This window comes from Eleutherodactylus coqui, chromosome 1, assembly GCF_035609145.1.
Source record: "Eleutherodactylus coqui strain aEleCoq1 chromosome 1, aEleCoq1.hap1, whole genome shotgun sequence".
In the NCBI taxonomy this organism is placed as follows: Eukaryota; Metazoa; Chordata; class Amphibia; order Anura; family Eleutherodactylidae; genus Eleutherodactylus; species Eleutherodactylus coqui.
Window position 1 is genome coordinate 435,315,772 of NC_089837.1, and position 25,031 is coordinate 435,340,802.

At 42.4% G+C, this 25,031-nt stretch overlaps 1 protein-coding gene across 1 annotated transcript in view; it reads left to right on the top strand.

Moving 5' to 3' along the window:
• Nucleotides 1–18,335, top strand: part of MPHOSPH8 (M-phase phosphoprotein 8) — a 28,195-nt gene extending 9,860 nt beyond the window's left edge. The window contains exons 4-14 of the mRNA XM_066582160.1: nt 1,448–1,544; nt 3,888–4,145; nt 4,264–4,395; nt 9,915–10,003; nt 11,656–11,796; nt 12,682–12,768; nt 13,630–13,781; nt 14,336–14,490; nt 15,580–15,707; nt 16,117–16,200; nt 17,516–18,335. Of these exons, the coding sequence (XP_066438257.1) occupies nt 1,448–1,544; nt 3,888–4,145; nt 4,264–4,395; nt 9,915–10,003; nt 11,656–11,796; nt 12,682–12,768; nt 13,630–13,781; nt 14,336–14,490; nt 15,580–15,707; nt 16,117–16,200; nt 17,516–17,557 (1,365 nt within the window). The 3' untranslated portion in view covers nt 17,558–18,335. The remainder of the gene's footprint in view (nt 1–1,447; nt 1,545–3,887; nt 4,146–4,263; nt 4,396–9,914; nt 10,004–11,655; nt 11,797–12,681; nt 12,769–13,629; nt 13,782–14,335; nt 14,491–15,579; nt 15,708–16,116; nt 16,201–17,515) is intronic.
• Nucleotides 18,336–25,031: the final 6,696 nt, after the last annotated feature.

Below are 25,031 nucleotides of genomic sequence, written 5' to 3' on the forward strand. Positions count from 1 at the left end.
GTTTTTATGGAAAATCTGTGTTGTATGCTTGATAGGTTGAGGACCCAAAAGTGGGAACCCCACCTATCAGGTAGATCAATTTATAGCTGTGCCTCCCTTTCTCTGTGGTTCTTGCATAGTTGATCGCTGCTTGAAAAGGTCAGGGCAACCAAAGTGCAACCCCATTAATGCTGGGTAACAGGAAGACTCTGTCGTTAGGGAAACTCACGTTTTCCTGAACTGACTGTAGCTAAAAATACCAAAACATTGGTGGTGTGTGTTCTTCTTTTTTTTTTTTAGCAATTCCTTAGCATATGCTGATCAGAATTGAATGGGACAGTTATGATGCACAGCAATTTCTTGATAAGCACTGATTATGCGATTCTCTTAGGTAAAAGAACGGGCTATGAGCTTTAAGGCCCATTTACACGCAATGATCTTTCAAACGATTGAAAACTTTAGCGATCTTTTTGCATAAAGTGTTAATGGCCACTAATTGCCATTAAAACTCTGTCCTCTTCACTTGCACGTAAAAGGGCCTCCAGGAGCTGTTTGCAGAGCTCAGCGTGTGATTAATCCCACACCCAGCTGTCTGGGCTGCCAGCAGAATACAAGGTAATCTCCCGACTCCCGTGGAGAACACGGCATGCAGTCTATTGAGAGACACTTTATCTCTCTGTGGCTGAATGATGAATTTTAAGCTCACCTTAAAATCATCATTCAGATGATGCCCACGTTTACATGTAACGCTTATTACTCATTTTTGGTTGTTTGAATGAATTTTGTGAGATTAATCTATTCATGTAAATGGGCCTATAGTTATATACTCATTAAGGGTAAGGCTCTTTTGTTCCACCCACCCACTGTCATCAAAGCCCTTCCTGATGTTTGCACACCCCAACCGCAGGGATGAAAGTTAGAATTGTGCCTTAGCAAAATGACGAGTAATCAAATTAATTTGATTAATTGCCCATCCCTTCTTCCAATACTTCCATGTTTCTAATACTTCTCTCCTCCTCTGCAGGTCATCCAATAAACATGATCTCTACAGAGGTCTAATTTCTCATAACCTTTTCTTTCAGTATCCCTAATGCAGATACTGATGCCCCGGGTAAAGATGCCCTCATTGAGATGTTCAGCCATATGTACTGTTGTAAATGTACGATGTGCTTTTCATCATGCAATAACTTGTCAAAGGAGTATCCTGTATATGGGTCCCCTTTTTTTTTCTCGCCTATCCACTGGAGCCATGTCTCTATTCAGATATGTGCGACTACACTACAGAAATGGGGGGAATGGATGTTGAAATGTGAAATAGGGGGGATCATGTGTCCCTTATTCCCGGGGGTTAAGTGTTGGCTTCAGTGGTCAGACCCCCACTGATCTATCAGTTCTATATAAAAAAAAAAACCTGAAAAAATGGCCCATCACCGGAATACCCCTTTTACTACTTTTGTATCTCTACCAGAGTAAAGATGCAAAAAAATTGGAACTGTCCAAAGAGAAGCCCAAAAAGAAGCATGATGTTGAAAAAGAAGCAAGGAAGGAGCCTAAAGTGGTAAAAAGTGAGTATTCTGATGTGCATTTAGTTTTTCTGCTTAATATTGACACCTTCCTCATTTGTTAAGAGAATTCCTATAAATAGCCTTATATGTTCTCTGCAGGAATATTCACAGGTAGTAGTCACTGGTATATTCCTTGTCTTACCAGAACGTTCTGTACATATCTGCAGTATGGCATATTGCATATAGCCGTGCAGCAGATCCCTGCACAGTAGGCTAGTGTAGTCAATAGACTACTCGAGTGTAATGCACTAATGGCTTAAACAGGATATCCTTCATGTGATTTTCCCCCATGTGTCAAGTGACCCTTGGCATTCAGTTAGAACCGATGCTGGTCATATGAGCAATGCAGTGCTTAGTCCCCAGGGGCAGATTAATCCGGGCAATGTCTGGGTGTGTAGCGGCTGAACATCATCCGGTCTATCACTTTACATGCAGGAGCAGCTTTCCATTGTTCTCCCTGTCTTTGTAATCCTTCTTTTACACTGAACAATAATTGTTAGCACGAGCAAACGAGTTGATTCTCCTCAGCAGCCGGTTCAGACAGGCAGATTCAGGAGAATCGTTCACTTCTTGTTCAGTGTTTCACATCTCTACATCAGAACAATCGTCTTTTTTCTATGTGAAGTAGCGCAGGATTACCGTTTTTTTCTGTCTCTACCTACATCAGAACAAGCCGTGTTTTAAACAGGACAAGTGAACGAGCCAGCAATGATTTTTATGCTAGCCGATGCTGAACATTTCTCGTTTGCAGTTCAGTCGTTGGCTCGCATTTAGACTGAATGATTATATTGGTCACCTTCGCTTGTTTGAAGGTTTTTTTTATTTTTTTTATAAATAATCGTTCCATCTAAGCGCATCGTAAGGCTGGAATGGCAAATGCAGTTTTTTTTCCCTGGCAAAATTGTCGGGTTTGGACAACTTTTCCGTAATGTGTATGGCAGGGGTGTCAAACTCATTTTCACCGAGGGCCACATCAGGCTTATGGTGACCTTCAAAGGGCCGATTGTAAGGCTGCCTGCAGACGGCCGGGTCGGATCCCACTGTGAGAATGCTTGCAGCGGGACCCGACCCGAGCCCCTGCAGGGACCAGCACGGAAGAGCCGGAGCCGCGGGAGCAGGCGACTGTGATGTCGGCTGCCCCGCACAGAAATAGAGCATGCCGCAATTTTTTTTTCCGTGTGAGATTTCGCGCAGACAAATCCCGCCGCACAATTTCACCCGTGTGAAGGGGGCTAAGACTGTATAGTAAGGGCTCGTTCACACAAGTGTATTTGCGTACATAATATGCAGTGAATAGAAGCCATTGATTTCAATGAGTTCATTCACATGATCCTAATTTTCACGCAGCATGACCTATTTTGTTGCGTACTACGCACCCCAATAGGCCATTGAAGTGTATGGGCCGTGCAAATTTGTGGTGAATGCGCAGGAAACCTATGTATTCACTGCATATTTGTGCACCATTTCAATGGGCCCACCTGCGTTCCTTTTTTACGTACGCAAATATACAGGCATAAGCGATTTTTCGATCGCGCAAATACGCAGCTTATTTGTGCGACCGAAATACAATTACACCCGTATGGACAAGCCCTAATAGTGATCCTGATAGTGGCCCCAGTAAAAACGACTCCCGCAGCGGCCCAATTAGTAATATTAACCCCCATAGCAACATTATAAGCCCCCCCCACCTCAGTAATGAGCAGCAGCCCCCACCCAATAATACCCCCTCCCCAGTAATAAGCAGCCACCCCCCACCCCCCCAACCCATACACTTCTTCTTCCTTCCTGTCAGCGCCGCTCCCCCTCAGCTCGCACTGAGCCCGGATGCACACTGACATCAGTGTGTAGCCCAGCACGCTTCCTCCCCGAGTTCTCTCCTGCGGAACTGATGAGCAGGGGACTCAGGGGAGGAGGATCCTGGCTGCACACTGACATCAGCGTGCGCCGGGATCAGCGGTAACAGCGCGATTACCAGCGGGGAGCTGCGGCACCCCCGCTGGTAATCGCTGCAGTGGTGAGCGGCGTCGGTACGCCGTGGGCCACAACACGAGGCGGCGGGCCAAATTCGTCCCGCGGGCCTTGTGTTTAACACGTGGTGTATGGGGTCATTAACTTAGGACGGGCACAAGGTAAGTCTTGCAATATACTGTATTAGCAAAGTTACTGAACTACTTATGTAGATACTATTGTTATATACACAGTAGAAGGGTCTGGAGCTAATGGACGTTTTCTCTTTACGTTTGTATAAAATGTTGGTATGTATTGTGAAACATTTTAGGTTTTTTTTTCCCAAGAGAATCTTCTGAGAGTGAAAGTCAGAGCTTGTTTTTATTGTCACATTAGATACCAAGGAGCAGAAAGCCGTGTATGATGCCTTCACAATATCTGCTGAAGACCGGGAAGCGTGTATGGACAGTGCAAAGAAGAAGGAGGAGTCCTCCTTTGACTACAGACTTCCAGAAGATTATAAGATGAAGGAAATGAAGTCAACTTTTAAAGAAAGACGAAGTACGCAAGATGAGGCTGATTCGTGGACATTTGCAGCATCAGAAGGAGATCAAGAGGTTATGGATACCGTGTGTCACCTGCAGGAGAGCTCAGGTGTGTTACATGGTTTCCTGATCCTAGGACAGACTGATTTGTACTGTATGTAAACTGATGCTCTTCTATGAGCCACCATTTTTCATACATTCTAATAGTACTATTTTGTGTATTGCAGGAGCTCTGGACAGCAAGTCCCATGTTGTAGGTGTGGGAATGGACCTGCAGCTGGAGTGGATGACACTGGAAGATTTTCAAAGGCACCTTGATGGATCGGATGAAATTATCCCAAAAGACCCGATATCAAATAGTATGTTTTTATATTCTTTGTAAATCCATCCTAAGATTTCAAAACGCAGAGGGTCTTTTATTGTAGTGGGGGGGGGGGGGGGGACTGTTGTAGTGTGTGTTTGTTCGTTCTTTTTTTTTTTTCATTATAGAATAGAATAAAATATATATTCCTATTAAAAAAAACAAAACACCCACACCAACTGAAACAGTCACTGTCACCAAAGCTGTAGTCTGCTTCTTTTTCATCTGAACCCTACACACTGATCGTCTGTCACTCGACACGTATTTCCATCCATACTGTGCCTCGTGATGCAGAAAAACTTCCTCGATCTTTGTTGAAGAGAACCCCACCATATGGGCCCTAATAACCTGACTGCATTGGAATTCTGTCAGCTCTGCCATAATTCCCTCACAACTACGCAGAATGCTGTCTCGAAGACAAATGACACTTACTGCATGTTGTGGAAGTAGAAAAAAGTGGAGAGCGCCACAGGTAGATCCAATCCACACAAGATACGCTGTGTGGATGCGGTCACAAAGTGTCTTTTCCTCAGTGCTCCAATCCTTCAAAATAAAGGAGAGCTGCAGATACAGGCTGGGGGTTCTAAAAGAAGAACTCCCCCAGATATAATGAAGAAAGAGAGAAAAAACAAACTGTCAGAAAAAGGAGATCCGCGCTCACAGAAAAAAAACACTGAGGACAAATTCACGTGTAGACAGTGGTGAGATGAAACACTTACTTGGAAGGAGGGGGGTATGATGCACAAATGCCCCCTCCTCAGAGTGTCCACCACAAGGCATAAAGCTAAGCTTCAAGTCACCAGATGATTCTCCAGTCGTTGAAATCAAACAGAACTTTTAATACGGCAACGCGTTTCGGTGCAGAATAAAGCACCTTTCTCAAGCCATTAACATATAAAACAATATACAATGCAGATATTTATACACAGTTAAGAACAGACAATTAAGAAAAGACATACCCCTCCCATGTTCATCTGTGCTGTGTGTCCAGCATTCCCCAAGCTGGGCGTGCACTGATGACATCAGCGGCACCATGTGATCCGGGCGTGCACTGATGACATCAGCGGCACCATGTGATCTGGTAGCCGTACTTTATATGTACTAATCAAGTATCTAAGATGAGACATTCATTTAAGCTAACTCACACTAATGTCAGAGAGTGAAGTAACGTTTCAGTAGTACTCAAATGCAATAATCTAATTGCCGAGCGGGAGGGAAGTGACCCCAAAAAGAGGAGCCACCATGATTATATTGTTATTAAAGGCAATGCCAAAAAGCCAGGAAACGGGGGGGCAGGATATGATAACATGGATAATAATGGTAATAGTCTATAGTTAGGATACCAACCTACAATCAAAAAAAATAAAAAAATAAAAAATAAAAAAATAAAAAAAATAAAAAAAAAAAAAAAATTTTTAAAACAAATTTAAAAAAAAATAAAAAAAAAAAAAGGAACCTATTCTGAATCATAAATTCTAAAAAATAAAAATTAAAATTGAAAAAGTGAGGGCGCTAGATACTTAAGATGTTTTGACATACAGGTATTTGACATGATGGTGCATCATGCATAATGATGCTATGTGCTGCAGCGTACAGGAGTCTGACATATGCTGTATCATTTTTACGTCATACCTGACATATAATACCAAGCTGTGTTTTAGGTTAGTGGGGAAACTTATGGTTGCCTAAGAATGCCCTCATAACAATTAAAGTCAAAAAACAATATAGCATTGTAGCATAATGCAACATAATGGCTACTACTGTATAGCCACTCACATAAATGGTTGCAGAGTATAATGCAATAAAGACTTCTATATAAGAGTGAAATAATAATAATAATATAAAAAAAAAAAAAAAAAACACACAAAAAAAAAAGAGATATAAATTCTATATGTTAATAAATAAAGTAAAGCGATTGGTTAACCAGGCAGTATGTACAATGGTTGATGAACAGATAATCTGTCCGAGAATAAATAAATAATCAATGTATAAATATATAACACATGTATAACAATAACATAATATAATAACACATAATCTAAAAATGCAATTCAAGCTAAAAATGTATAAAAACTCTTCAGAGTGCCTAAAAAGAGGGGCTCTACCCACTGGTTAGATTTTCTCTAAAACTTCATTGAGGCCGTTTGGTGTTAATGTTTTTAATTTAAAGATCCAGTACATTTCTCTGGTTTTTAAATGTATGGCCGAACCTCTCTTAATCTTCTCTAGTGGTGTAACTTTAAGCCCTGCGGGGTCTTTGTCATGTTTTTCTAAGAAATGTCTTGAGACGCTATGCTTCAAAAAGCCATTGAGAATGTTACTGCGGTGTTTATTCAAGCGGATACGTAGAGGATTAATAGTACGGCCTATGTACCTGAGACCGCAAGGGCATTCGAGGAGATATATAATGTAAGAACTGTTACAATTCAAAAATGAATTGATCTTATATGAGGGTTTATCGGAGTCAATTGAAATTTCTCTTCTCGCATGTGTGATGGAATGACAGCATTTACATCTGGAGTGGCCACATTTATATGAGCCCTTCAGAGTGTCCGTATTTAGAAATTTCAATTTTTCAACCTTAGTTTTCCTTTTTCTAAATGGACAGGACGGGGCTACCATGTTTTTCACAGTCCTGTTTCTCCGGAAGGTAATACAGGGATTTGTTGGAAGAATTTTCTGAAGAAAGGGATCTTCTTTCAGAAGATTCCAATGTTTATATAGAATCTTCCGTATGCAGCTATGTTGATTATTATATTTGGTGATGAATCTAATCGTTTTACTCTCTTTTTCATCACCTTTCCCTTCCAAGGCCTTTTTTACTTTTCCATTATAAATACTTGCTTTTTCGTACGCTGCTTTCACCAGGCCCATTGGATACCCTTTCTCTATGAAGCGGTTCTTCAGAATTTTTGCTTGCTTTTCAAATTCCTCTATTATTTACTGCATGTTGCCGCTGTTAGGTCTCCTGCATACTGGCAAGAGCAATATCAGGCTGTGATTCACGGCCCAGTATCGCAATCCTTCTGAAAAGCCCTAGATGCGAGGCATTTTCACAAAGAAACACCCTCGTATCACAGCAGGGCTGAAGGAATCCCCTGCCATGGCTGTCACAGCCGCAGTAAGATATGGGGTGGCGCTGCTGCTGCCGGCCCCATTGAAAATATGTGTAAATCCCTGGATTCGAGGTGTCTTCATCTGAAAACAACCTCGCATCCCTACAGGGGTTCCCTACATTTCTGGCGCGGCAGGAGATCACTATGTTCTCCCACTGACTGTATTCAATGGGGCTGACGGCAACAGCGCCAGCCCCATTGAATTCAATGGGAGAAGATCGCTGGGGAAATTCCCTACTGCAGCTGCCACCGCAGGCAATCGTAATGTTCTCCCATTGAAAACAATGGGCGATATCGCCAAACAACATGCTGCAGTTTTGTTCTTTGCATCACAACACTGTGCTATACAGGAAAACATTGCAAATATAAATGAACCCATTCAAAAAATCGGTTTCGTATTTGTGCGTTTCGCAACGCACAAATGTCGCATGATTTTATCGCCAGTGTAAAGGAGTTTCTATACTGATAATTGCATCACGCAGAATCTACAGCACCGCCTACTGCCTCTGCTGTAGTACACCTCTGTGAATCCTGGACCATTAGGAGGGATCCACATAGGATTTTAATCCTTTCCACTGAACTTCTCTTTTGATATAGTTAAAATTTACTGGTAGTGATGTGCATTTTGTAGGGTGTTGCCATATTTTTGTCCACCCCTTATAGAAATCAAAATGCCAAACAAAATGGAGGACTCATTACCATTTTGTTTATCATTTTGATTTCTACAAAGATGGGCAAAAATATTCATAAAAACAAAGGGGGAAAAAAATTCTGTGAAAAAAAGTTATTAATAGCCCTATATGTCATGAAAAAATGTAGAAAAAATAATTTTGGCAGCTCAAGAGAAAAAGTAGGACTTCTTAACAACCACCTGCATAAAATCACCCAAAAGTATCTGGTCATTTTTTGGTCTGAAACACTCTGGACAGTAAGGGGTTATAGTTCCTTGTTGTTTTTGGCGCCAAAGCCAGAAGTGGATTCTGAATGTAATATAGAAAGGACCTGCTGGATCCACCTCTGGCTTTGGGAGAGAATCTCTGAAAGAAGATCCCTACACCGCTCCTATGATTACATATACATTCACTGAGAGAAATGGTCTACGAAAACATAGCCTTGATTGAGATGTGACTAAAAACTATGGAGATCTAAGAACTGCTAACAAAAACCGTAAAAAGAGATCCGAAAACCCCACAAACATGAAAGAACCCGGATCACGTGTTGGCAATAGATATTACTATCTGACGTCTGGGCGTGTTTATTGTATCTCATCTTTATGATAGATTATTGATGCCCCTGAGCAGGCCGGTTGGGGCAGGGCTGCTGAAACGCTACTCAAATGTTTGTTTTTTATTTAGTTTTTCTTGAATTATTATTTATTTTTTTTGAGCTACCTTATTTTAATAGCGCTTAGACCAGTAGCACACGACTGGATTTGAATTGCAAAATCCGCGATCGTCACTTGCGCGGACAATCCATTCAAAGAATAGGACATTCGCATGTCTGCTCATATGAGCGGACAGCGATTGCGATTTCCTCGAGTGGAAATAGAATCGCAGCACGTTCTATTTTATTGTGGACTCTGCACGGATGGCTTCCATTGAAGCCAATTGACATTGCAGCTAGGTCGCGGGTGCCCGCGTCATTGCCTAGTGACGGTGTGGGAAAAACAAAGGTTTAAAAGAAAAAAACCCTGTATTGCACATGACCAGCGGTGAGCCACTGCGGTCATCGGCAGTACAGAAGACATCTGGTACACAGGGACACCAGCCGGGGACAGAGTTTGACTCTGCTGCGGGCTCCCGCATGCGGAATCCAACCCGGTTGTGTGCCGCAGGCCTTACAGCGGCTGGAGTAGTGCGTTTACTTGCACAGGTTAGGAGCCTTTTGGCTTTGTGTTTGCCCAGTGCAATTTGAGATGAGGATGTGCGACTTTGTGTGCCAGCGAAGTGGAAACTCGATCTGTGTTACTAGTATTCTGTTCTGCTGTCCACACATTCCTCCAGCTCTTAGCATACCTCTATGTAGTGATCGGGGTCATTTCATGTTTGTGAAGTTTTCTGATACCTAATGAAATGGTTAATATATATCAGCTCATCATCGTAATTAGGGTTATGTTTTAGTATACCAGCTCTTTCAGTAAATACACTTCTGTCTTTCGATTTGAAAAATTTTTCAGCTTTTTATAAAAAAAATAAAATAAAAATCCAGAATGTGTTGGGTACATACATTACATTCCAAAGCCTAGGGGCTATGGCATTTTTGTCTGTAGTCAGATTTCTGTATCTGTGAGCTTCCCTCCTCCTCTTCACAACTTACTCTGCCCACATTAGGCTGGAAAAGCAAAGTAGCGAATTCTCATTGACTTCAAATTTTTAATTAATTAATTTTATTTATTTAACAGGTGCATTGAAAGACGCAGTGAAAAATTGTGACTACTTGACTGTAAAATATGCACTTAATTCTAAAGAAGTGTATAACTTGGATCAGGAGGTAAGATGTTACGTTTTTTTTTTTCTTTTACCGCAGTCCCTTTTTTTTATATTGATCGAGGTTACAAGACTGAGGCCCTTGATTTCCAGCAGAGTTGTAGCCGTATTGTGACGTATTCAAGCACCGTGTCTGCCAATGGGGTTAAGTTGTATGACAAACGCAAGTATTCTGATACGGTTGGGATCCTTGCTGCTTTTGCGAGTTGTCAATGACTTTCCACCCTCCCCTTTGTCAGAGTAGTACCACCCTGCTTTTGCCATGTTACATTAGTCTATGGGCCCGTGCCCACGAACGTATTGCTCAAACGCTGTGGGTCTCCACGCAGCATTTTACTGATGTTTGTAAGCACCGTCTCCCCCGACAGACTGCGTACAGCTGCGTGTGCCTGCATATCGCACGCTCACGGACATGCGCATTGTGACTCTGTTTCAGAGCGGAGATGCGTATGAAAATGCTGCCGACACACAATGTATTGCGTATGGACAGTGTTTCATGGTTGCAGAGAAACTGGGTATGCTGCAATCTATTTCTTGTGCTTATCGATACAGTGTCTACATGCAAATGTGCATGGAACAATGAAAGTCCATTGACTCCATTCACCGCATATCACGGCGAAAACACTGTCGTAGACATGAGCTGTAAGGCTGTACAAACATAGTTTGGGTATGTTCACATGGGCGATATTTTTATTTTTAATTTTTTTTTTTTAACTTCTACTTTTGCTAATTTTGGACTAAAGTTGCACGGAAACAGAACCCATTCCATATGTTCACATTGGCTTTACTATACTTGGACGAACAATCTGAGTGAAAAAGAAATCGCAGTATGTCCTAGCTTGTGTTTATTTTATTAAAGTCTATGGGCGCATTTAAAAATGCGCACTTGACTGATGTGAGCACGATCTGTTTTAAACACAAGCAACCCGAAGAAAAAAAAAAAGCTCCCCGATGTTGTTTTTTTTTTTTTTAATTCTTTTTTTTAATATAAATACACACTTTAGAAATGGATGATCACGTGGAAAAATCAAAAAAGCACAAGAAAATTGCAAACTGAATCCGACTAATTTTTCAGGACTCTAAAGAAAAAAAAGCGTCTTGTGAATATATCCTTAGGCGATTTCTTGAAGGATGTAGCAATTTCTCTATCTTCTACGGGAGCATGAAATAAAACACTCTGCACTTGCATGCCATGTGATTTTTAATGTAACTGTGATGCATTTTTAACTCTGGTTACTATGGGGACGGCATGAAGAAAAAAATAGAGTAGAGCAATGTAAAAATGTAAGAAAATGGAAAAGGATCGCCCTGTATCCATACAGGTGAGTGCGATGTTTGGTTAATGAAAAACTAATACTGAAAATTGACTAAATGACGCATAAATGCATGGAGTCTTGATGTCTACACATGCAACAGCTTCTGTGTTTCATTGTAAACTCATGATGTGCTATCCATGTGTGACATAAAGACATCTGTCTTGGCGGGCGAGCCAATTTTGAGCTCATAAGTTAATAAGTTATGAATTAATTACCTATACGCTCCAAGAAAATAGTCGTCAATGTCTGCAATTTTACATACGGTGCTGAAAAGCATAAAAGGATTTGCAAGTTAGGTCTCCTTCTATTCATGTAAATTTGTTTGCTTCTCCCCTTGTAGGATGCAAGTGGGATGACTCTAGTCATGATGGCGGCGGCTGCGGGGCAGGATGACATTCTGCGGCTTCTAATAAAGAAGGGAGCCAAAATCAATGCCAGGCAAAGGAATGGGACGACTGCTCTCATACATGCAACCGAGAAGGTGGGTACTGTTTTATTTGTATGCAAACCAGAAACCACAACTGATGCACAGGAAAGTGGAGAAAGTCCAGCGTTGGGTTAAAAGCTTTCAGTCTTTAAACGATCCCGACAGACAAATTTACACTGATCGCTTGTATTCTATTCTCTGTAAAAGCGCTGTGTTTCTATTGAAGGCTGTCCTGTATTTATGGGAATAGATGTGGCAATAATGGGATTTTACTAGAGATGAGCGAGCATACTCGCTAAGGGCAATTATTCGAGCGAGCATTGTCCTTAGCGAGTATCTGCCCGCTCGGAAGAAAAGTTTCGGGTGGTGGTGGGGAGCGGCGGAGGGGGAACGGAAGGGAGATCTCTCCCCCCTCTCTCTTCCCCGCTCCCTCCTGCTCACTCCCGCAACTCACCGCTCCCCCGCGCCGGCACCCGAACCTTTTGTCTCGAGCGGGCAGGTACTCGCTAAGGTCCACGCTTGCTTGAGTAATTGCCCTTAGCGAGTAGACTCGCTCATCTCTAGATTTTACCTTTCCACAAAAGGTAATAAATCAATTGGACTTAACAGGTTATAGTTTTATTAACACCGAAAAGAAATATTCTTATAAATGGGGCAATTTTGGAGCTGTGCAGTTGAAGACTTTGTCAGTTGGGGTAAGTCTACACGTGGTTTACCAATTTCGCTGTGGTGTTACTTGTTAACGTTTCCATGGAGGATTAAGCTTTTATTTACGCATTGATATTTCTTCGCTTCATGTGGATGGGGTTTTGAAAGCATTTTATATTGTAAGTTGCAGTGGATTTATGTTGTAGAGTCCACACTACAAAGCTGCAGCTATTCTGCATCGACTGAAAATGATCTTCTTGTCATAGAACACCTTTTTTTGTCTTTCCTTAGAATTACCTGACAACAGTAGCTTTGCTATTGGAAGCTGGCGCTTTTGTGAATATACAACAAGCGACCGGAGAGACCGCTCTGATGAAGGTATTCTGTGGCTCTTTACAAAGGGGTTTTCTGACTTTTGTAAACTTTATTGCAGATTTTCATTTCTGTTCCTAGCGCTGCTACAGCTGGATGTCATGATTCTGATGGATATAGATCAATAGATATATTTTTGTGTGTGTGTATTTAGAGTATTCATGATGACGGAAAATAAATACTGGGTTTCCAACTAGATTTTTAAATTCTCCTTGGGAATTGGTTATATCTGTGCACTGCTTTCAGATTGTGTATAGGGATACTTTGCTATAGCACAATGCAGAATTCTAAGTGAAGATGCTGTATGGTTTTTGTAACCTATCAGGATAGCCAATAGATATCTGTTTTTGGAAAACCGCTTTAAAAATTACCTATGACCCACTCTCAGAATTGGTCATCAACATCAGGTTGGTGGGTATCCTAAGTGTCAACCCCCCACCAGTTGGCTGTTTGAAGAGTGAGCATTGCCTCTTCTCATGTCTGTGACATCATGTTCCTCGGTCACATACCCAGAGAGCAGCTTAGTCCCATCGTGTGAATGGGACTGAGTTGCTATACCAAGCACGTAACTACCATATGATACATACAGCGCCGTATATGATATGGACGGAATCTGCTGCATCGCTCACTTCCAGTGGACGATTAGCAAGCATCCCAAAAGGTGAACCCCCCCCCCATGATCGGATACTGAGGACTTATCCTGCAAATATTTAATATATAATTTATTTATTTTATTTTTTTTTACTACTACTATGTGCACTGCGTAAACCCTGTTATAATGATGTGACAATGTAGATGATTATTAATCAGACGTGGTTTCTGAAAATCCTCTTATACAGTAATTTTTATTTTTCTTCTTCTGCTTAGGCTTGTAAAAAAGGAAACCTTGATACTGTTCGACTCTTGATAGAACATGGTGCCGACTGTAGTATACTGACGAAACACCAAAGCAATGCTTTGCAATTCGCTAAACAAAGCGATAATATGGTCTTTGAGTTACTTAATGGACATTTGCAAAAGTAAGTGGTACATTTCCCTTGTTGGCATGGTTACATGGGGGTCAGGATTCTGTGCTCTGATTTTAGGACCTCTAGGGTCACCCACTAACAAGCAGCGGTTCTCGCTGACACTCAAGCTGTCTATGTGCTCCGTGGAGTGCCGCTCATTTGAGTGTCTGCCATGTAATAAATAAATAAATTAAATAAATAAAATATATATATTGCTTGCATGGGGAATTAATTAAAACTCCATCAAAATTTGCATGTGTGACTCTATACAGGGACATTATTTCATATCTTTAGTTAGAAGATACTGTTGGCCCACACGCTGAGAACAGAGAGTATGCGGTGTTCCATAGCCTCCATGCACATTCTATTAGTAGTATTACCACACCTACATATGTATCGTTACACCTGGACATGTGATGGATCTAGATACAGGTGTATCTGCCAGTTGGATACAAGCTCTTTAAATGGATTTAAATGCCCTTTTTCACTCTGATGGGTGATTTTAATAAGTGTTTTTTGCCTGATATTTTCTCATTTGTGTCTAATTTTAACACTTCTCTTTTCAGGCTCTCCAGAGTGGTAGAGGATGCTATAAAGGATTATTTTGAGGCTCGTCTTGTGGTTCTTGAGCCCATTTTTCCAATTGCCTGTCACAGGTTGTGTGAGGGACCAGATTTTTCCTTAGATTTCAATTACAAACCCCCCTTTAACATACCTGAAGGTAAAACATCAGGTTTTTTCCTATTTAATTTTTAATGTATGTTTTATGATCGTACTGTAAGCCGCTGCTCATTTATTTAGTACTATGTATCTGGCATCCCACACTCACTGTTTATGGATCTTGGCATGCCAGAAGAATTTCACTTCCTGCACAAAAGTAAATATATATTTTTTTTGTCCCCTACCTAAAGCACCATAAGAAAACCCCTTTTAAAGATGACCCATCTTGAGGAAGGTCATCAGTAGTTCATCAGCTGTAGTCTGCCGTTCGGGACCCCGGCTGATCGCCTAATTTGGGCCCCCACTGCTAGTGCCACTATGCACAGGGGTACAAAGCAGAAGCTGCTGGTCTGACTCCCAGTGTAATTAGAGGTGCAGCTCTTATTGATTTTAATGAGTTGCACCTGCAGTCAACTCTTGCTAATCAACCTTTGATAACCTATACTTCAGATAGGTCATCAGTAGTATTTTCCTGAAACCCCCCTTTCATTACACACAAATGTGGCTTCTTTTAGGTCTGTTTATGAATAAATAGAGCCATTGAATGGTAGAGTTGGAAGGGACCTTCAGAGTCATCTAGTCCAACCCCCTGCTCAGTGCAGGAACACTAAAACATCTGTCTAGCTTTTGTTTGAACACTTCCACTGAAGGAGAACTCACCACCTCCTGTGCTAACCTGTTCCACTCACTGATCACCCTCACTGTCAGAAAGTTTTCTTTCCTTTCCTATGACAATAGGGCTGATCCCTCTGCACTGTGACAGCCCTTCAGATATTTGTAGACAGTTATTAAGTCTCCTCTCGGCCTTCTTTTTTTGCAAGCTAAACATTCCCAGATCCTTTAACCGTTCCTCATAGGACATGATTTGCAGAACGCTCACCATCTTGGTAACTCTTCTCTGAACTTGCTTCAGTTTCTGTCTTTTTGAAAGTGGGGTGCCCAGAAGTGTTTAAATGTTACAGCGAACGTTGTTAATATTTGTAGACCTGTCATCGGAGAAATTTCTGTAACACATCAATTTATGTCTTTTATAGACTTTGTAACCATTTTTGGTGATTGTGTTTTTGTTTTTGTTTTTTTTTCTTTTCAGAATCTGGAATTCTTTTATTCGTTTTTCATGCAAACTTCTTTGGTATGGAAGTGGTGGTTCGGCTCTGTGGGCCGTGCAGTGTTCAGGCTGTAGTGCTGAATGATAAGTTCCAGCTTCCAGTGTTTTTGGTAGGTAAAGCAGATCTTTCTGGTCTATTCTACTCCACCTGATTTGGGGGAAATGCTGAACTCTGGAATATGGAGTTACTTGATTTTAGCATTTTCATATTCAGAAAAAAACACCTGTGAGCGAATTCTCCACCAACACACAGTAATTGACAGCTTTTCTTGTATGAGTTTGTATCCTGGGAGTGTTGCGTCTCAAGCTTCCACACTGATTGACAAGACTGACAGGCAAGATCTAGAAGCCTTGGCAGCATATAAACAGCTTTACATACCATAACACCAATTATATATCCTAGGACCCAGCATCTCTCCCCTCCATCATAGGCTTCCCTTTATTTAGGGGTCCCTGACAGTTTTTTTTTTGTTTTTTTTGGGAAGAATTGTCCCTGATTCTGTCCATTTTGTTTTCCAGGATGCTCACTTTATTTATTCCTTCAGTCCTGTACCTGGCGCTAATAAGCTTTTTATAAGACTATCTGAGGTACCCACTGCAAAGGTAAGTTGCTGTCACATGAGGTTTTAGGATCTTTCAGCTAGACAGCCATTAAATTTATACACTTGAACACTGAAAACTTAAGCAATTGTATTCAGCTGAAAGTGCTCCGTTCAACAATCTGACATGCTGATTTGTAGAGACCAGATAGTCTAGTACTGTCTACTAGAGATGGCAGTAGAGCATGGCTCCTGAGAACATGCCACTAGTAATGCATAGAAATAACCAACTCTTGGCTTTTTCAGCTGCTAATTTCCCATAAGTGTAGGCTGACTTGTCCAGGATAGAACATGCTGTGATTTTTCTTGCGTGCGTATTTTGACCAATTCGCATGAGCGGCAATATGGCCATCTATGGGAGATTGGTACAGCATCTTATAATTATTAATGCGCTATAACTAGGGATGAGCGAGTATACTCGCTAAGGCACTACTCGCTCGCGTAATGTGCCTTAGCCGAGTATCTCCCTGCTCGTCCCTAAAGATTCGGGACCCGCCGCAGCTGACAGATGAGTTACAGCGGGGAGCAGGGGAGAGCGGGCGGGAGAGAGGGAGAGAGAGATCTCCCCTCCGTTCCTCCCCGCAGCTCCCCGTGGCGGCACCCGAAGCTTTAGGGACGAGCAGGGAGATACTCGGCTAAGGCACATTACTCGAGCGAGTAGTGCCTTAGCGAGTATACTCGCTCATCCCTAGCTATAACACATTTGCGTCAGCCTGGCCTAATGGGAAGGACAAAATCTGTAATAGATTCTGCAACCCATATATTATTACAGATTTCGCTGCCCATGGCCTGCAGCTTTGTAGCATAAGCCACAGGTATGTGTGTTTTTGTTTAAATCTCTTTCTACTTTCGAGCTCCTTAAGTCACATGCTTGCCCTAATTGTGGAAAATGTAATGTAAATAAAATATATGTAGATTGACATTGTGCAATATTGGTGCCGTTTTCAGCCGCTTGGCTTTTTGAAAGTGCAGAGATCACACGGGCGGGATGAATGGCCAATCCACTCCTGGGTTCAGAATTGGTGGAGTTTCAAAACATGGAGCACTGCAGCTTGTTGGACCTGTGAAGCTTTCATGGCATCTCGGTTGTCTTGCAGATTCTGTGGCTATGCTTCAGAAATCTACAGCAAATTGGGGTCAAATACACATGCGTCTAATCGCCTGGAGATGTAACCTTTTTTCCCCCCCTCACTTATGACCAAAAACAACATAAAATCATCCACTCTGCTAGTAAACAGTATTTATTACAGGTGCCTTGCTGCATCATGTATATGTTCATTGTGCACTAAATAAAGATGTGGTTTTTGTTTTGTTCTTAGGTGAAGCTGCTGATTTGTGCGTACAGAGTGCAGCCACATTAACTGAAGAGTCCTGTTCCTCTACAGTTTAGTAACTGCGCCTTCCTGTACAGTAATAAAAGGGACATGTTTGGCAGGGCTGGCCATCTCCTGTGTTTTTACTAGAAGTACCGTGTACAGTAGGATACTTTATTTGAAGGTCATTCCTGTCAATGTTTCTGTGCTGTGGTACCGGCGCTCACTTTAGTTTTGATCTTGTGTGTCTGTACAGAGATCCCTGTACCACAGAGATCTCCTCCGCTGAACTGATCATCTGTTATGCATTTCTATTTTTTAATTCCCCTCCCATCTGCTATTGTGGATTCTGCACATTTCCTTTCAACTCTACATCAGCCTTTCTGTACTTCCATGCGATCTGCTCCCTGCACGTCAGTCACATGACTAACAGCCTCTGTGCTGCTCATCCATGAAGTTTGCTACCACCTTCGCTAAAACTTTGTATAGACGGTAATGTCATGCCTGATCTAAGGAGGACAAAGAGACAATTTCATAGGATCCCAGGACTATGCTGGCTGTATATAGAAGGATGGTTGGCAGTGAATGCTCGTAGTTGGCTTTGCTGCTGCTGTGTGAGTGAAAAGGACATGTATACATAGATAAAGATGAGTTCTCATCTTGGCCCTTTTATCATCTATTGTCAAAATATTTCCACAATGTGGAATAACGCATTATAGTGTCTGTATTTTGCAGCTTCCTATCTAATAAAATATAGAGGATATTTAATGTTACCTGCTATAATTAAATGTTTTCATTAAAACTGCTAATCGGTTACCTTTTTTAAGTTACTTACAAAATAATCTGTTGCAGACTGTAGCAACAACGTCGACTGTGACCTCTACACTGCTCAGCACACTGTCCATTATGTTTATTCTTCATAAAGTTAAGAGGAAAAACTAAGTACACAAGTCTTAATCTGAGGTTGCATTTACCCAATTTTAACACTAGCACATGAAACATTGTACAGTCATTAACCAAAATGTCATCAAAATGCAAAACTGTGATAAATTAAGTCCACCCAAATGTGGCTTCTTTTAGGTCTGTTAATGCTTGTATAGGAATTTAGAGGGTAAGTAGCAGGCAGGTGCTGCCAATAAAATATCCTTGATTTAATGATCATGAGCAACTGTGACCACTACGCTAAAAGCAAAAGTTTCTGCAGTTTGCCGGGCTGGAGCATTCATGCGCATGGTAACATAAAGCCGATGAGGAAAGAAAGCAGTAGTGATCTTAGAGAAGCAATTGTTGCTGCCCATCAATCTGGGAACAGTTCTAAGGCAATTTCCAAAGAACCACTGACAGATTATTCATAAGTGGAAAACATTCAACAGTTGATAATGTTCCCAGGAGGAGACCTCCCAACAAATACACCCCAAGTACAGACTGTGCAATCCTCAGGGTAATTGCAAAAAGCCCAAGAGCTACTTCTCAGACCCTAAAGCCCTCTCAGCCTTTTAAATGGTCAAATTCATGACAGCAGTACTAGAAACAGATGGAAAAAGTATAGCTTGTTTGGAAGAGCTGACATCTCTAAAAAGAGCATGGCTGTACAGCTAAAAGTTTGCGAAGTTGCATCTGAACAAACTACACGACTTATGGAATAATAATGCCCTTTGAACAAGTTTGCAAGAGACCCACCTTATCAAGGACAAGGCAGACGCCCTTTTAAAACCATGGGTCCAATGGACTGCTCACTCCTTCCACACCTCCTTCTCCAGGGGCGTCTCCGTGCTTATCCACAAATCGCTGCGATGGAACCCCATCAACACCCGTAGAGACCCCGAAGGAAGATTCGTATTCGTATATGGAGAAATAGACTCCAAACCCTATGTTATCCTCTCCCATCTATAACCCACCTCATAGCAATCTTCATCTTCTACAGACTGCCATAGCGTTTGCGCACCAATACCCACTAGCAGGAGTAATCTGCCTAGGCGACTTCAATATGGTAATGGACCCTCTAAAGACAAATTCCGCGTACCCCCTAACACCACCCCCACCTTAAACTCCCCTTTGAGACAGCTGATCGAAAGCGTGGGATGGGTCGACCTTTGGCGACTCCGTCACCCCGAAACGCGGGAATACACATGCCACTCACCAGGTTATAATGCACTGACAAGAATCGACTACGTATTTAGTTCCATAGAACTGGCAGTGTATCTCTCAGACATAATACACTGCCCGAGAGGCATATCTGACCACAACCCCATACTACTAACCCTAAAATTTCCTCAACATAATATAAGACCCACTTGGAAACTACACCCATTCTGGCTCAAGCTCATGGGATCAGATGACCAGACGCCCTTCCACATTTCCCTATTCTTAGATGCCCACAATGACAACACCCATCCCGCCTTGAAGTGGGACACTCTTAAGGCCTATATCAGAGGGTTCCTCAAATCTGCCATTTCACACATTAAAAAATCGTCATCCCAGGCCGATAAAGAAATAGAGAACCAGACCCTAGAAGCTGAGAAACAATACATATCGGCCCCCACAGATTCCAACAAAAAAGCTTGGCTCAGTCTATCTCGTCTTTACAGACACCAAATACATGCTAAAGCCAAACGCAAACTATTCTTTGCCAAACAACACTATTTTGAGTTGGGAAACCAGTCTAGCCACTTACTCGCCAACCTCATTAAACGTGAAAACCAAACTAATACGATCCTGAAGATTAAGAATCAATGGGGAATAGAGTTCACCGATGCCCCGTCCATCACAAACTGCTTTAAAGAATTCTATGCCAACTTATATAGTTCTTCCTCGCAAAACACGGTGGCGGACATTCTAGACTACCTAAGAGATTTAAATTTCCCAACCCTCTCTGAAGAGCAGATTAATCTCCTAGAGGGTCCCATCACTCTGGAAGAGATCCAACTAGTAATCCAGGATATGGCTCTTAACAAAGCACCAGGTCCCGACGGTCTCCCAATCGAGACATACCGTAAATATTATGAACAACTAGGCCCACAACTCCTCGAGGCACTAAGCCAAGCCCAAATAGACAAAAAACTTCCACCCTCATTCTATAAAGCCTCCATAGTAGTGATTTTGAAACCTGGGAAGGACCCCACGGATTGCGGCTCTTATCGGCCTATATCACTGGTAAACACAGATTACAAGATCTTAACCAAAATCCTGGCCACTAGGCTAAATCAGGTGATCCTTTCTATTATACATCCCGACCAGACGGGCTTCATGCCGGGGAAGTCCACGACCATAAATATCCGTAGAGTCCAGACAGCTATCCAGCTAGGTAAACAGTACAACATGCCCTGGGCTCTGGTTTCACTTGACATGGCAAAAGCCTTTGACTCCCTGGAGTGGACTTTTTTGGAGGCCTGTCTGATCCGCTTCGGATTTGGACCTAATTTTGTACAGTGGGTCAAAACGATCTACAAATCCCCGAGTGCAAACGTAATCGTAAACGGCATCCCATCAGCGGAATTTCAACTGGCAAGGGGCACCCGACAAGGTTGCCCTCTATCGCCGGCTTATTTGCCATAGCCATCGAGGCACTGGCGATTCGGCTGAGAAGCGCCCCCAACGTAACCGGTATTAAATGGGCAGACCTTGAAAGTAAATTAGGACTATATGCAGATGATACAATCCTATTCTTATCAAACCCATCAAACTCCTTTGCCCAAGCCATGACACACATAGATAGATTCTCTAACTTTTCCGGTCTACACGTTAACTGGTCCAAATCAACAATCCTTTACACAGAAAACAACCCCCAAAACGATCCATGCGTAACAAGATATGGACTAAAACCAGTTACAACATTTAAGTACCTAGGGATGTACATGACATATGACCACAATAATACTATAGCAGATAACATAAACCCACTACTAGAGAACGTAAAACATAAACTGAAGCGATGGGCCAAGCTGCCGCTTTCTGTGGCTGGTCGTATAAACCTCATCAAAATGGTCATTCAACCCAAATGCTTGTATATATTGCAACATATGCCAGTGGGTGTCCCCAGGCATTTCTTTAAATCCTTAAATTCACTAATCATAACATTTGTTTGGAGCTCATCCCGTTCCAAATTGAGCTTATCAACCCTACAAAGACCCAAGAAACAAGCCGGAATGGCCCTCCCAGACCTCCGGCTCTATTACCTAGCAGGACAGCTGAGAAATATCAGAGCCTGGGTCTTAGATAAAGAACTCCCTATAGCAGATAAACAACTTGCAAAACAAGTGGCGGGGAATAACCTTTTAAGCTTTTTAGAATTCCCGGAATGTACCAGATCGACCAAACTAGTCCCGCTTCACAGATTGGCTCTTGGCGTTTGGAGGGAAGTAAAGACACTGCAGAAATACAAGGATGTGGTGCCCGAACTCCCCCTTTGGAACAACCCTGGTCTTACTGCACTACAGACAGTTCCAGATCCACAGTACTGGATTGCTAAAGGAATACACACATTAAAAGATTTATACATAGATGAAACACTTCCTACATTTACAGAACTGCGTGACAAGCTGCAGGCCCCACACCTTCAACTATTTAGATTTTTCCAACTGCGACACGCACTAAATTCACAATTCCCACCTTCTTCGTCCCGTATATCCAAGTTTCCTACAATTGGCATCCTCAAATCCCAAGGGCCCAAAGGCCTGATATCGGCCCTGTACACACACCTCCTTTCAGCTAAAATAGACCTCCATCCCCTCCCAACATACGACAAATGGAAACTTGCCATCCCATCTCTTACACCTGAGGAGTGGCAGGACATCTCCGAATCCCACTTGGCAGTGTCACCGGCCGTAAATAACAAATTAATTCAACTATACATTATATATCAAGCCTATCTCACTCCTAACCGGTTACATAAAATGCGTAGTACCACCTCAGACTCCTGCCAGAGATGTCGCCAATCGAAGGCAGACTTCTGGCATTTAATTTGGGAATGCCCTTTTGTTAATGAGTTTTGGTCAAAAGTGACGGACCTCATAAACTCACTTCTATGTCCCCCACTACTCATCGACTTGGATCCTAAAGTGGCGCTGTTTGGTCTACTAGAAGAGGAGGTGTGGCCATACTACACTCGCGTCTTTCTTGAAAGAACGCTGTTTCTAGCCCGCAAAGAGATAGCCATGAAATGGATGGCGACAGAACCCGCTTCAATCCCGCACTGGATCCAATCGGTAAACACCACAGCCTCATATGAAAATATCATATTTCAAAATAGAGGCTGCCCGACCAAATTCCAAAAAGTGTGGGGAACTTGGATGGATTCCCACTCTACTCTGCCTACCGTCTAAACCCTAGGCCTTATCTACATCAACCCCCCTTTCCCCCTCTCCCTCCTCACCCCCTCGCGCTCCCCTCCCTCTCCTACTGACACGCGCATGAAAACTTGCAACTTTCTTTCATCAGGAATTAGAATAAAGAAGAACAGTATTCGATTGTTTTTGTTTTGTTAAAAAAGTCTAAAAGTTTATTGTTATCAATGTATAACCAAATAGTTCAAGAAATACAGCAATAACCCTTGTGTTAATCTGCTATAATTTGATCAATATCACTATGTAATGAACAATTCATCTAATCTGTATTTCATAAATTATCTACCAATAAATAAAACGAATTTAAAAAAAATAATGCCCTTTGAACAAGTAAGACCAAAGTGGAGATGTTCGACTATAATGCACAGCACTACACTTGGTGAAAACCAAACCCAGGATATCGGCACAAATAACCCATACCAATTATCAAGCACGGTGGTGAAGGGGGAGCACAGGACCTGTGCACCTTGCAGGTGTAGAGTTCATCATGAATTCTTCTGTATAACAAAGTAGTCTAGAGTCAAATGTGAAGTTATTGAAAAACTAAAACTTGACTGAACGTGGCTCATGGAACAGGACAGTGATCTCAAGCACACCAGCAAATCTACAGCAGAATGGCTAAAAAGGAATCAAAGTCCAGACTTCAACCCAATTTGAATGCTGTGCATAAACAATGCCCACGAACCTCCAATGAGCTTGAAGCAACATTAAAAAGAAGAGTGGGACAAAATTCCTGCAGAATAATATGAGGGACTGATGAAGTCAGAGAAAACAATTAAAGAGCTTTTCCAGGGAGTGGCAGTGTCAGTGCCAGCCTACACCAGGGTCAGAGCGGAAGCTGCTGCTACAACCCCTATGTTAGAGGCTGGCGCTTGTAATGGCAGGCACAGCTCTTTTGAGGTTGCATCTACCTAACTTGAAGACATTGTCAAGGACCAGGTGTTTGAAATGTATGGTTTTATGTATCACGGCTTTTTTTTTTTTTAAAAGGTTAACTGTCACAAGCAGAGATGGTGGGTTACAAGCTGTAGGTTTGAGATGGGTGTGGCATTTCAAGTGCATTTCTTTCTCAAATGTAATTGTGTCAAAGTTTTCCATGTCAGTTCAGTAGATGGATCATCTCAGGATACCCTTGGGAGTGTGGATAATGTACATTTTTGTAGGATGGTGTCAGCCCACATTGGTTTTGGCACAGTCCTTAGTGCATTTTTATATTTTTCAATCATACAACAAACCTTGTTAGTGAAAGTACAAATTTCATTATGAATATATTCTCCAAACATACATTTTTAAAAATGTTATTAAATGTAGTTTACAGCTTATAGTCACCAACTTAAGCAACCCTCCCTGTGCAATTATCACAAAGCAGCTTTCACTTTTTCCCTATCGTCTCCACGACAGAACACCTGAGATCACCACCTCCTGCTAGGACAGGAAAACACACACAGGGTTAAAGCACCTTCTCTTTACCACCTTCCTCAGTGGTTTTCCTGTCCTGCCAGTAGGCAGGTATCCTAGAGAGGTGGTGGAGCTTCTAGCTTTGAAGAAGCAGCATACCGACGCCGGGATCGGAGTCAGCAGGTGCTGTCCCTTCCAGACCTTCAACCAGGACGCTGCAGGCATGGTTCACCTGGTCCAGATTCCACCCCACCACAGTCCAGGCGGGCTTAACGTGGGGTCCGCTGGCTGTGCTCTCTTCCCCGCTCCCGGCATGGTTACTGTGGTCCTGCATTGGGCAGGGGTGGTGCTCCGCCGTGCTCCTTAATAGTGCTGCTGCAGGCGGAGACCATGTGAGCGGGCTTAGCGGCAAATTCAAAAAATATAAAGAAATCTGAGAGAAGCTAAAGAAATGGACTCCAGTGTTTGGTTCCTGTGGTGTCAAGACCTTTATCCAACATGTCTGCAGTACATCACGCCATGAGTACTGCAGTATTAGACATAACCGACAGCTACTACCTTGGGGGTTGAAAGTAGCCCATTGGGTAAATTGTATGGGTGGGAAGTCTATGCATTTTTCCCTCCGACATCATGACCGCCTACACTTGGAGGTTGCTCCCCTGCTGACCTAAAGGGAGAGAATAAAAGGCACCTCCCCTCCACCAACACCAGTGCATTTCTGTCCCTCACAGGACAGCAGGGCAGAGCTCCAGCGATGCGGTCACATGCCGGAGGACTTACCG